Source organism: Phoca vitulina, unplaced genomic scaffold (assembly GCF_004348235.1).
Source record: "Phoca vitulina isolate PV1807 unplaced genomic scaffold, GSC_HSeal_1.0 scaffold36, whole genome shotgun sequence".
Lineage (NCBI taxonomy): Eukaryota > Metazoa > Chordata > Mammalia > Carnivora > Phocidae > Phoca > Phoca vitulina.
Window position 1 is genome coordinate 14,144,954 of NW_022589739.1, and position 14,094 is coordinate 14,159,047.

The following is a 14,094-nucleotide window of genomic DNA, read 5'->3' on the forward strand; positions in this document are numbered from 1 at the left end:
CCCTAGATTACCACTGATCTTTCTGTCTCTACAGTTTTGAATTTTCTAAAATTTTTTTTTTTTTAGATTTTGTTTTTAAGTTATCTCCACACCCAACATGGGGATTGAACTAAACAACCCTGAGATCAAGATTCGCAAGCTTTACCAACTGAGCCAGCCAGGCACCCCAATTTTCTAAAATTTTCAATATAAATAGAATGTAGTCTTTGGTGTCTAGCTTTCTTTACTTAACATAATGTTTTTTTTTAAACTTTTTTTAAAAATTAGGCTCCATGCCTAGCATGGAGCCAATGCAGAACTTGAACTCATCACCCTGAGATCAAGACCTGAGCTGAGAGATCAAGAGTCGGACACCCAACCGAATGAGCCACCCAGGTGCCCCCATAATGTTTTATTTTTTTAGATTTATTTATTTATTTTTAGAGAGGGGGGAGGGGCAGAGGAAGGGGGTGAGAAAGTCTTAAGCAGACTCTGAGCTGAGCACGGAGCCTGACTCAGGGCTTGATCTCACAACTCTGAGATCAGACCTGAGCCAAAACCAAGAGTTGGATACTTAACCGACTGCACCACCCAGGCTCCCCAACATAATGTATTTTTAGGTTCATTCATGTTGATACGTGTATCAGTAGCTTGTTCCTTTTTTATTGCTGAGTAGTATTCCATTGCAGTGATAATGAATGTTGTGTTTGTCCTCTCAAATGTTGATAGACATTTGGACTGTTTACAGTTTTGGGCTATTATGAATAATGCTGTTACAGACATTCATGTACAAGTCTTTTTGTGGACATATGCTTTCATTTTTCTTGGGTAAATACCTAAGAGAAGGATGGCTGGATGAGATGGTAGGTGTATATTTAACATTTTAAGAAACTCAAAAATTTCCAAAATGGCTGTACCATACATAGTACAGTCTTACCAATAATACATGGGGAATCCAGTTTGTTTCCTACAAAGTTCACCATTTTTAGCTGACAAAGCCATAGCTCTCTGCTAAATTATTTACCTTATTTTATTGTTTTTTTTTTTTTTTTTTAAGATTATTTATTTATTTATTTATTTGACAGAGACACAGCGAGAGAGGGAACACAAGCAGGGGGAGTGGGAGAGGGAGAAGCAGGCTTCCCGCGGAGCAGGGAGCCCGATGCGGGGCTTGATCCCAGGACCCTGGGATCATGACCTGAGCCGAAGGCAGACGCTTAACGACTGAGCCACCCAGGCACCCTATTTACCTTATTTTATAGATAAAGAAAGTGAGGCCCAGAGAGACCAAGAATTTGACTTATGTCACATAGCTACTAAGTATCACAGCTGGGATTCTAGCTTTAGTTTTTGTTATGAGGTCAATACTCATTCCATTTACATGAATTCACATGTATGCTCATATTCCCAAGAGATTTTTCACCCCTGCAGAAATAGATTATTCAGTGTTTTTGGTTCCCAACAGAAAAGCTGTATTTCAGGAAGAGATTTTCTTGATCTTTTAAAAATTCATTCATTTTAGAATAAGCTTGGACACTTCCCTAATACCATTTACAAAAATTAACTCAAAATGGATCAAAGACCTAGATATAAGGGCTAGTACTAGAAAACTCAGGAAAAAAAAACACACACACAGGGAAAAAGCTTCACAACAGTAGGTTTTGCAGTGATTTCTTGGATAAGATATCAAAGGCACAGGCACAAAAGAAAACATAGACAAATTGGAGCTCAAGAAAATTTAAAACTTTTGTGTATTGAAGGACTCGATCAACAGAATAAAAGGCAACCTACAAAATGGGAGAAAATGTTATCTGATAAGGGATTAATATCCAGAATAGAGACCTCTTAAAACTCCATAACAAAAGTAGCAACCCAATTCGAATTGGGCAAAGGGTTTGAATAGACATTTCTCCAAACAAGACATACAGATGGCCAATAAGCACATGAAAAGATGCTCAACATCACTAATCATTAAGGAAATGCAAATCAAAACTACAATGAGATACCACCTCATACCCATTAGGAGAGTTATGATTAAAAATTGGAAAATAAATGTTGGTAAGAATGTGGAAAAATTGGAACCCTTGTGCACTGTTGCGGGGGGAATGTAGAATGCAGCTACTGTGGAAGACAGTATGATGATTCCTCAAAAAATAAAAAATAGAATGACCATATGGTCCAGCAGTTATACTTTTGGGTATATACCCAAAAGAATGGAAAACAGGGTCTTAAGGTATTATACATGCATGTTCATAGCAGCATTATTCACAGTGACCAAAATGTAGAAGCAACCTAAGTGTCCATGGACAGGAATGGATAAACCAAACATGGTATATACATATAATGCAATATTATTCAGCCTTTAAAAGAAGGAAATTCTGGCACATGCTACAACAAGGATGAACCTTGAGGACATTATGCTGAGTGAAATAAGCCAGTCACAAAAAGATAAATATTATATGACTGTGTGAAGTACCTGGAGTAGTCAGATTTATAGAGACAGAAAGTAGGATGATGGTTGCAGGGAGCTAGGGGGAGCGGGAAATGGGAAGTTATTGTTTCGTAGGAATAGAGTTTCAGTTTTGCAAGATGAAAAAAAGAGTTTTGGGCATGGATGGTTGCACAGCAGTATGAATATACTTAATACCACTGAACTGTATATTTAAAAATGGTTAAGATGATAATTTTTTTTATTATGTTCAATTAGGAGAGGGTAAAGTTTATATTATGTATATTTTAAAAAATTAATTAAAAATTCATTTATTAACCCATTCATTTTGCAGTGTCCTAGGCACTCTGCTAAGGATGAGAGATGCAATTGTAAACATGACCCCATGCATGCCTGCAAGGAATTTACAGGCTCATGGGACTGCCAGGCAGGTAAACATGGTATAAGCAGAGCTGTGAGACTCTGTCAGAGGGGCACCTAAGTTTCCCATGTGTGTCGGACCCAGCATATGTCTAAGAGATAACAGAAGTGGGCAAAGCAATAAATGGTACAAGATCTGTGCCTATGGTTCATAATCAGAAAGCTTTCTCTTAGGCAGAGCTGGAAATGGTGAATCTGCTAATACCCAAGAAATTTGGTTCAAGGGCCAGAAAATAATTTGCTAGGAATATTACTGAGGATATTTCTATGTTGTTTAAAACATGTGAGGCTCATCCTTGTCTTTTCTTACTACTATGTCCAAATTGAATCGTTCCAAGGGACTATTGATATTCGTTCACTCAACTATACTATTCCTTCACTCAACTCCCACTTTTACTACCCTTGCCTGGGTTTCAACAACAGCCTCATCTTCCTACGACCAGAGGCTATTCCACTAATTCATTCTCTACAGTGCAGCTAGTCATTCCCTACTTAAAACACTTCAGTGGTGGGGTGGCGGGGCACCTGGGTGGCTCAGTTGGTGAAGTGTCTTCATTTGGCTTGGGTCATGATCTTGGGGTCCTGGGATCAAGTGCCATGTCGGGCTCTCTGCTCAGCGGGGAGTCTGCTTCTCCCTTTGTCCCCCCCTGCTCCCCGCTCATGCTCCCTCTCTCAAATAAAGAAATAAAATCTTAAAAAAAACCACTTCAGTGGCTCCACATTACCCTTAGAATACTCCAGACTCCTTAATGTGGTGTCTTAGTCAGCTCAGGCTGCCATAACAAAGTACCATACACTGGAGGCTTAAACAACTGGATTTATTTCTCATTGTTCTGGAGGCTGGGAAGTCCAAGATCAAGGTGCTTGCCAATCTGGTTTCCTGGTGAGGTCCCTCTTTCTGACTTGTGGAAGCCTTCTCACTGTGTCTTCACATGGTGGAGAGAGAAAGAGCGCTCTGGTCTCTCTTATTCTTCTTATAAGGACGCTAATCCCGTCATGGGGTTCCCACCCTTATGCCCTCATCTAATACATATGAATTTTGGGGGTACACATTCAGTTCATAATATGTAGCTTCTACAGCCTTTCAGGGTCCCTGTTTTCCTCTCCATCCCCATCTCTCTCATTGCTTCCCTTGAGGTCTGCAACCCAGTCCTACTGACAGCTGGCAAAACTTGGATGCCCCTTGTTCTTGCCTTGTTTCTGGGCCTTAGCACAAGCCATTTCCTCTCCCTAGAATGACTTTTACCCACCCTCTTTTTGCTTAGATAATTCCTAATTGTCCCTTAGGTGTCTCCTTCAAGAAACTTCCTGGCCCCCAAACCAAGTCAGGTGTCCCTAATCTGTGTCCCTGCTCTTAGGTGCCTTATGCAGATCTCTAGTGTGGCTTTTATCACTCTGTAGGGCTTATTTGTCTTTCCTGCCCCCCCACCACCCTCCACCTCAATGAGCTCCTTGAAGGCAGGATTGGCCTTGTTCATCTCAGCACCTAGTACAATGTGTGGCTTATACTGTATGTGCAATGAATGTTTTCCTTTGTATAGCACTCAGCAGTTTTCAAAGTGTCCTGACAGAAATTAACTCATCTATAGAGATATATTTCCTTAACATTCATTCCTTCTGAATAAAATATTCCTTTAAAAAATATTACCTTTACTCACAAGATTTATGTGAAGTCAGTTATCCCTTATGTCTCTAATGTGACTGAGTTGGGGCCAAAACTATGTCATTTTTGCTTGATACACTAGAAGAGTTTGAGAAAAAGCAGATTTCCTCTTTCTTTTTTTTGAGAGTGAGTGAGTGTGCGTGTGCAGGAAGGGAGAGGGGCAGAGGGGGAGGGAGAGAGAGAGAATCTTAAGCAGACTCCTTGCTGAGCAAGGAGCCTGACACGGGGCTCGGTCTCACAACTCTGAGATCATAATCTGAGCTGAAATCAAGAGTCAGACTCTTAACTGACTGAGCCACCCAGACGCCCCAGAGCAGATTTCCTCTTAATGACTTGATGGAGTAGGTGTCTGTGGGTGTGCTGTGGGGGGCTGGGTGCACAGAGCTAAGAAGCCAGCTTCCCTGTGTGGCCTCAGCTGGTGATCTGACCATTTTGCAAGATCTCATCCCTGACTTCCTTGTGGCAGAAATTGGGGGCCAGAACCAGGAAGGGCTTGCATGCTGTGGCTTAGAGGAAGCTGTTTCAGTTCTTAGAATCCCTGAACTTTAGAGCTTTAGGTCATTTGGTTCAACCTCTGCCTTTAAAAAGTGGGGAAAGAGATCTAATATTTTGCCCAGGAAACTGTAGAAGACCTCCCACCAATCTTGTTTTCCTTTCTTCAAAAGCCTGGACTCAGAGGTCACTAAGGTGCTGCTCCCAATCAAAATAGTTCTTAGTAGAATTGATCCTCTCTCTCTTTTGGTATCATCATCCGAATAGTTTGCCCTGGGTAGAGGATGTGTTGATACTGCTATGGAGAGGGCGCCTGGGTGGCTCAGTTGGTTAAGCGGCCGACTCTTGATTTCGGCTCAGGTCATGATCTCAGGGTCCTGGGATAGAGCCCTGCATCAGCCTCCTTGCTCAGCAGGGAGTCTGCTTGAGGATTCTCTCTCCCTCTGCCCTTCCCCCTCCCCCTGCTAGTGCTCTTTCTCTGTTTCTAAAATAAATAAATAAATCTTTAAAAAATATATTGCTATGTAGAAATTCATAGAAGACATAGTTCCTGGCCCTAGGAATTTACAAACTGAGACTGGGAGTTTAAGAATGATTTGCACATGCCAGTCAAGTCAAAAGAAAGAGAAAGTTTTAAATATGGGTTTTATTTGAAAGTCAAAGCAGACATTAAATAAAAATAATCTTTATTTTTTTGTTTTTATTTGGGCTTTCCGTTTGTGTATGTTGATAATCTCAAATTGTAATTTAAATTTAGGAAAGTACTGAGAGTGAGTGGACATTTGCTTTTTCCTCAGGGATGCAGAGAGGTCAGAGTGGGGAGGGAGGCATATGATGTTGCTGAGCGCTTCTGCAAGGTGGGGGGTTGTTATTGCCACTTCTGTGCTAGGACACTGAGGTACTAGGATTCCTGGTAAGGTGAGGGGAGGGGACATTTGACCCCAGTTCTGTTATTAGCGTCACATAAGCTGCTAAGAAGCAGAAGAAGACTGACATTCTGGGTCCTCATTATCAGCCTGAAAGAGCTTCAGTGAAGTTCAGAAGGAGGTTGTCTGGTTCAAGCCCACCTTTTACATACAGATGGAGAAGTCAAAGTCCTAAAAGGTGGAGCAACCGGCCTGCCCTGAAGGCAGTGGGAGCATGTGGGACCAAAGGCCCAGCCCTGGCTAACAGGAAACCTGGTGAGAAAGGGACATTCTGTCCAAGAAAGAGAAGGCAAAAAAAAAAAAGAACAAAACACTGTTCTCATTCCCACACGCTTTACTGAATTATACTAATTTTCCAAAAACCTCTGAGTCCTGCTACTTTAGGCTGTCAGCCTGACATCTACCTCGTTTTCCCCAAGCCTGGCACCCCTCAGGGGCCTCACAGTCCTGCTGGGAAGCAAGGGCTGCATGGGAGTGGGGCTTCTGAATGCACACCATTCTCTGTCACCCCTGGCCCCCCAGCCCCTGCCTCCTTTGGTCTAAGCTCTAGACAACCTTCCAACCTTTCAAAAACTTCCCTGGCACTTCCTCACTGTCCTGAGAAAATCTTTCCCAAGGCCTTGTCCTTATATTTACACTTGTAAATATCAGAGCTTTTGCTTTTAGAAAGTGCTTTCGTGTCCACCTTGTCACTTGATCCTCATACGATCACTGGTGAGAGAGGAGGGAAACAATTATTACTCCCATCTTACAGGAGAGAAGATGGAGTCTGCCCTCTTGATTCTCCAGTGTCATCAGGGAACAATTACGAATCTCAGCCTCATGCTGGCCCAGCAGTGTCCCTTTGGCACAGGTTCCAGGTTTTCTTTCTCTCTCTGTGTGTCTTTTTTTGGTCTCATATTTTCTAGAATCCCAATGGCTTCTAAGTGGCAGGCACATTACATATATGGCTGATGATCCACGGTTAACCAAAGGCTGCAGTCACAGCTATGTTGCTTTGGCAGCATCCCTCCAAACTCCTTAGCTGCTTTCCAAGTGTCATGTGCCACTGCTGTCCCATGCTTGCAGTCTTCCCTGTTTACAATTCATCATTTAATCAGATTTTTTTTTTTAAAGAACAGAGGTTTGCAAACTTTTGTTTTATCCAAATGGATGTTTTGGTTTATTTTCTCTTGCCTAAATATTAGGCATCCAACATATGGGTCCCCCAAATTAATATAATTTAATTTCCATCTTGTCAGTGCAAAACAGATGTGTTCTTAAGACAAAGCACCGAAGACCAGAATCCTTCCTCTGCTTCTATTTCTTGACTCAGGAGCAAGTAAACAGTTCTGTAAACATGTGTGGGTTTGTGTGTGCCTGGACCGACTGGTTCTTGTTCTAGTTAAGTACCAGGTGGGCTTGCTTTATTCAGAATGGAGATTCCCGTAGCATCTGGACTTTCATGAAGGCCCGTTTCAGCTGCTCATAGGTCACGAACATCACCACATTCCAGGTTCCCAAACGCAAAAAGGATGGTGTAAATCTGATGAGAGAAACAACCAAACATCAGGTGGAGTGGACTAAGAATCCCAGATAGATCTCCGGTGCTCCCCCCATTCACAGTGTTAGTGCCAAAGGACCTAGGCTTCTATTAGTCACAAGCAGTCTCTGAGATCTGTTCAGGCTTTTCCTTCTCTGCTGAAGGAATTTAGGCAGAAGTGGGAGTCAGGAAAGGAAAGAAAACACATTTTGAGCCAGGTTCTGTGTTAGGCAGTTAATTCCCACAATTCTATAAGGCAGCTATGATGGTTGCCAGGTTTCTTTTTTAGAAACTCCAGGGGCACCTGGGTGGCTCAGTCAGTTAAGCATTTGACTCTTGGTTTTGGCTCAGGTCTCGATCTCAGGGTCATGGGATGGAGCCCCGAGTCAGGCTCTGCGCTCAGTGGGGAGTCTGCTTGAGATTTTCTCTCTCTCTCTTTCTCTCTCTCTGTGCCCCTACCCGCCCCCCGCCCCCGCTTGCATGCGTGCTCTCTCTCTCTCAAATAAATAAGTAAATCTTAAAAAAAAAAAAAGGAACTGAAGCCCAGGGTAGTTAAGGAGCTCAGCTAAAACTACCTGACTCCACCCTGGCTGGGTATTCCTGGAATCATTTACATGCTGAGGGGCCATCCCTGAGGAGGCCCTGCCAGGGCATCTAGAAGCTGGCGCACCAAGGGGTCAAGACTGGGTGACACCAACTTTAGCTAATCTCCAGAGAGCCTGCCTGTCCTGTGATAGCGCAGCTGGGAGACCGTCCCCACCTCAGCTTCGCAGACTCAGGGAGGAGCCTGGGACCTGGCGCGGCTCCCTCTTCAGCCTTTCTCTCTCTCTGCTAATCCCCTCCTGATCCTCTCCTCTCCTGCCAGACTTGCTTCCATGCCTTTGCCTGTGCTGCTCCTTCTGCCTGGGAATGTCCCCTACTCTCCTCCTTGCGGGGCTGGTTGCTCTTGGCTCTGTAGGACTCGGCTTCGGCCCCATAGCCTCATACCAAGGTCTCTCCAGAACCCTCAGCCTAGCCTTCCCAGGGAGAATAGCACTGGGGCAAAGAATGTGAACTCTAGAGTCAGACCTGGGTTCAGACCCTCGCTCTGTCAGTTTCTAGCTTCATGACTTAGGACAGGTTACTTAATCTTTCTAAGCCTCAGTGTCCTCATCTGTAAAATGAGGAGAATAACAGCAGTTACCTCATAGAGCTGTTGTGAAGGAATAAATGAGTTAATGTACAGCATACAGTACAGGGCCCAGTATCCGTAAATGCTCCATAAATGTCACCTGTCTGCTGCTCTTTGAGGAAAGCACAGGGCCTGGCACACATGAGATGCTCAGTAAATGTTTTCCAAGTGAAAGACTAAACTGAGGGCACCTGGATGGTTAAGCGTCTGCCTTCGGCTCAGGTCATGATCCAGGGTCCTGGGATCGAGTCCCGCATCGGGCTCCCTGCTCAGCAGGAAGCCTGCTTCTCCCTCTGCCTCTCTCTCTCATGAATAAATAAATAAAATCTTTAAAAAAAAAAAAAAGAAGAAACTGAGACAGGTGGCTACTGCTGATGATTGTAATGATAGAAGCACTTACAGGAAAAGAAGTCTGGCAATTGAAATAGCTTTATGATGTCACTCACAGGGTTGAGAATCTGATTGCCTGTTGGGTGCAATCTAACATTGGGCACCAGAAAACTATCTGCTGAAGGCATCAGTAGTGGGAGGTGTAAGGGCCAAGCCAAGAGCTTGACTGTAGGATGGATAACGACGTGTGGGGTGGCATCTGATGATCTGGCTCAGAGCCATGGCTCTGACATTTTAAATATGTGATCTTGGGTAAGTCACTTGACCTTTCTGAGTCTCAGTTTCTTCCTCAGTAAATGTGGAGAATATTGCCCAGTTCAGGCGGTTGTTGAGATAATCTGTGTAAAGTGCTTTGTGTAAGGCCTTGTACTTGGTGACTTAGCGGTCATGGTGATTGTTAATAACCTACATTATTGAGTGCCGGCTTTTGGCTAGGGAGATGAAAGACATATAAGCCACCAGTTCTGGCTTTAAGGAGCTTGTGATGTAGCATGCAGGATAATTTAAACTTACAAATCCTATAACACAAAGTAGGAGGTGGTAAATACCATAAAAATGGTATCAAGGAAGTATTGCTGCAGTTCACAGGGAGGAGGAAACATCTGTACCTGAGAATGTTGGGGAGGAGGTGGCATTTGAACTAGTTCTGAAGCACGTGCATGAGGTGGGAAAGGCATTCCATTAAGAGGGAATGGTAAAAGCAGACACGGAGCAAGAAAATGTGACATGTGTTGGGCACTGTGGCCGCCATCAGTGGTGATCCACAGCCTTGACAGTGGGTTGGAGAAAAGTCTCAGGACTACCAACCACCTTTCCCTCCTTCTCCCTTGCCCAGTAAGTTTGGGGATAGACAGTACTTTGACCTATGCCTAGACTTCTTTTTCTCAGGTAAGCCTCCCCTGACTCTCCAAATCAGATTGGGTCCACTTTTTTTTTTTTTTTTAACTTCCATAGTTCTTTATATTTGTCCTTTGTGGCATTTACATCTGTGCTTGTTCACCACGTCCCCAGGTGGACCCACGGCAGGCACGTTATACATGGAAGGAAGGAGGGAAGGAAATAAGCCCAGGTTCTCTGGGAGGGGGTGCTGGAGGCAGGAGGGGGAGGCTCACCCCTTATAGAAGGCTGTGGGGCCCTCATGGGCCACCGTCTTCAGCATACAGTCCAGAGGGCTGCGGTATTGCCCTGGGGGCGAGTTCATGTACCGGGTCTTCACCACATCCACTGGGGAGGCCACCACTGTGGCACAGAAGCCAGCTCCAAAGGCAGAGATGAAGTGGCAGGGGAAGTTGTCTGTAGCAGGGAGGGGAGGAGCAAGCATGGAGCTGTGAGATGGCAGTGCGCTGGCTTTCTCTTCCATGTGTGTCATCATTTGTCCTTCACTAAACTGGGAACGCCTTGAGTGTAGGATCATGCTTTCTAGAGCTCTCACAGAACTTGCCAAATAGAACAGGGCTGTCCCCCAGTTGGCAGGCTGGGCAGCCCAGCGATCTCATTAGAGGAAAATGAAGTCAGAGAAGGCGACTCTTGCTTCAAGATGCACCGTGGGAAGTGCTGGGCTGGGACCCAGGGCTCGGGCCTCCTTATCCAGGGTTCTTTCCCATTCATCACAATGATGGACTGGGCATTTTTTAAAAGATCTAATTGGCATTCTTAAGTGATTTATGAATTGGGCAGCACCCCATCTAGCAAGTAGAGAGGCACTCCTACTGGGCATCTTTACTGGGCACTGCTCCTCTCTCTGCTCCTTCTAACACCCAGTTGCCTCTGAGTGGTGCCCACTCTGTGGAATTCCAGGTTCCCTCCCTGCTGTGGGAGGGCAGCTCCCTGGAGCCCAGGGCCTCACCAGTGAGCAGGTGATAGTCTAGCAGCTTCTCCTTGATGATGTCATAGGTCACCATCTCAGCACAGTTGACGATGGCATTCCTTGTGATGTTGGGCAAAGTTCCTGTGAAGGATGGGGTGGGGGCTGATTAGTGAAAAATAGATGTGGATGCCCTGGTTGCAAGGCCACAGGCCCCGGTTTGGGGGCAGAATGCTCCATTCCAGTGGTCTCAGAGGAGCCTGCCTCAGTTGAGCAGATTCCACACTTTCCTCTCTGGGGTTAACTCTTAGATTATCCATGTCCACCTCAGAGACAGAAAACAGAGAGGCCCTCTTATGTTTGTCTGAGCCACATTTTGGAGAATAATCTGCAATATCTATCAAAATTAAAATATGCCTCTGTGAGATCTGGCTAAAGCCAGGCAAGGAAGCCTTTTTTTGGAGGAGGGAGGCAAGGCTCTTGGAGCAGTGACTGACGGTAGCCCTGGGAGGCCCCAGGAGAGCTTTAAGACCCAGCCACTGATACACAGATGAGGTCTGGGCTTTGGGAGAGCACAGAGCAAATCAGGCTGTGACCCAGGTGTCCTGTCCTTAACCTTCACTGGGTCACTGTTTCTTCTGCAAGGATTTGTATGACCCCTGGTCCACATGGGGGAGAGATTCCAGCATTTGTCAAGGTGGCCTCCGCTTGGACACATAGGGAACCGGAAAGCCTTCCTCTTGAGGAAGCCCGCTCCTCATCATATCTCCCTACATCCGACAGCTCACAGCTGCCTCCTCCACTGGTCTCTGTTTGTCCTCCATGTCCTATAGTCACTCCTGATAGAACTTTGCTGGGGAAGCCCTACCCTTCCATCTCCACACACCTAGAGCCCACTGAGCCTTGAGGCCCAGCTTGTGCGTCACCTTCCCCCCGGAGCCTGCATGGCCTCTCCTGCCTCTGGCCGTATACCTCTGTGTGAACCTCGCACATCCTACCCTGTGGAATGGCTGCTCCTTGACGTGTCTCATCTCTCTTTGTCTGTGAGAGCCATGAGGGTATGGAAGGTATCTTCTATTCATTTCTGTCTCCCTCATAGCAGCCTGCACATGCTGAAGCGTTGACACATTGAACTGAATTTGGGGCAGGTCAACGTGATAGTTTTGGCTGGGATGTTCTTACAGAATCACTGGAATATACCATGCTGGGAGTTCCCTCCTTGCTCGGTTCTCTGCCCTAGCTCAAGGGTAAGGCATGCTTTGCCCACGGCCCTCTGAGCCTGGAGTCCGGACCTACCTTTCCATAGGCCCCTGACCCCTTCCTCCCTGGCAATGGTCCTGTAGGCATCCATCGTCCCACTGTATTTCCTGTTGCTCCCGGCCCCAAGGTGTATGCTGGCCTGAAACCGGACCTTCACCACATCCGTGGGCTGGGCGCACGATACCGCCATGGCCCCTGTGGTGCAGCCTGCCAAAATCCGGGTAGTGATGCTCGAGTCTGGAGAGAAGGAGAGAAGAGTGGGTCAATGTTCTGCCACCCAGCACTTCTCTGGGCTGGATGCTGTTCTCTGTGGAGCTGCCCTTGCCTGATGCCTGCCTCCTCTCCTAGGCTCAAGGTCCTGACAGCGGCTCAGTCTCCTCATGAGTGTCTATTACCCGCCTCCTACGCCCCAGCTCTTTCTCTAGCCCCACTAGCCTAGAGTCTGCCTCTGCCTATCCCCTCGGTGTCCACAGGATACCAGGCACTCACGGTCCGCTCCTTTGGGGGTGTAGAACTGCTTGACAGAGTCGTAGAGGCCGATGCGGATGGAGGCAAAGCTCATCTGGCGCTGCAGGCCGGCGACCAGCCCGTTGTAGGGGCTGCGGGGGCCCTCGGTGCGCACCATGGTCAGGATGGTGCCCAGCACGCCGCGGTACTGGGCTCTCTGGGCTGCCTGGGTCGCCTGGTTCTCCCCCTGGATCTGAGGAACATCCCAGCAGAGGTGTGAGGAGCTGGGAGGAGGGGAGAGGGGGCTGTGTGCAGAAGGAGCTGTCCAGGGCTGGTTCTCGAGCACGAGCAGGATTATAGCCATCACATCCCAGTAAAAACAACTGAGGTTTGTGCATCAGCGTATTGCTCATAAGCTGTTACACATGGTGTGGTGCTCAGCCCTCAGAGCAAATGGAGGGCAGATTGTTTTTCCCACAACAAGTGGTCAGTGGTTTGCCCAAGGTCACACAGTTACTTACTTTTACTTCACACTCCGTGGTTTACAAAGTAGGGTGAGGCCATGAAGGGCCCAAGGAGCTAAGATTTTTTTTTTGTCTTGGATGATGGTGAGGCAGGGTTGTAAGCAGTGGAGTGAGTGGCCTGCTCAGGGTCCTGTGTGAGGAGAGCAGGCGGCACACACAAGAGGTGCTGGCGTGGAGGACTCAGTCCCTCCTTTGATCTGAACAATGACCCTTGCCAAAAAGCACCTACCTGCAGGCGGACCTTGGCCGTGTCCAGTGGAAAGGTGAGGAGATCAGCAAAACAGGCCGCTGTGCCTGCCCCCAGGAACTTCACAGCTGTGGTGGGAGGTACCTCTGAAGGCTTTAGTCCAACCATGGTCCCAGAAGGTTCTGCCTGGTCCCTCCAGGGCCCAGCAGAGGTCCAAGGAGAGAGGCTGCTTTGCAGTCCTGAGCTTTAGTGCAGGGAGGAGGCTGCAGGAGACAGGCCAGAGGAGGCAGATGGAACTTGGGCCATCCGGACTGTCCCCAGGCTCCTTTCAGCACCGGGAGAAGCTTTAGTAAGAGAAAAGCCTGGGCATTGCTATGCTTAGCTGTGTAGATTTGGCTTATAAGAACAGGTCACTTTCCCAGCCCTTATCTCTTGTGATCCTTACCCTCCCCCCTCCTCTCTCCACTGACCAGGTGGATCTTCATCCTTTAGAGGAGGAAACTGAAGCTCAGGCAGGGACCAGACCTCATTCTGACTCCACCCTACAACCCTGTTCTCTTTCTCCTGCATCAGGCTGCTCCCTGGGAAGGACCTGCTCCCTGAAGTGTATGGAGAGCCTACCAAGTCTCTCCACTTCAGGTCCTTCTTTCCCAGATCAGCAATATAAATGTGCCTCATGACTCACCTAAACTGTTAGTTATCTTGGATGAAAGCTTGTTTTTTTTTGCAAGGTTGCCTGAATATACTCTTATTCTACTTAAAACGAAATCCTTCCCAGCCTGTGATTCCTCCCTGTCACTAGAGATTGTTCATCTGTGACTGGAGGCGTTTCCTCCCAACACTGTGGGATTCCTGGGGCT

The 14,094-nt window shown here is 46.8% G+C and overlaps 1 protein-coding gene across 1 annotated transcript; it reads right to left on the reverse strand.

Annotated features, from left to right (window-relative positions):
- Window positions 1-7,037: 7,037 nt before the first annotated feature.
- On the reverse strand, window positions 7,038-13,792 carry UCP3 (uncoupling protein 3). The gene is made up of 6 exons (XM_032426886.1): window positions 13,277-13,792; window positions 12,566-12,776; window positions 12,113-12,313; window positions 10,859-10,960; window positions 10,125-10,305; window positions 7,038-7,454 (listed from the first exon to the last, which is right to left on the reverse strand). The coding sequence occupies exons 1-6, from the start codon at window positions 13,400-13,402 to the stop codon at window positions 7,340-7,342; spliced, it is 936 nt and encodes a 311-aa protein (XP_032282777.1). The 5' UTR covers window positions 13,403-13,792; the 3' UTR covers window positions 7,038-7,339.
- Between the last annotated feature and the right edge of the window lie 302 nt (window positions 13,793-14,094).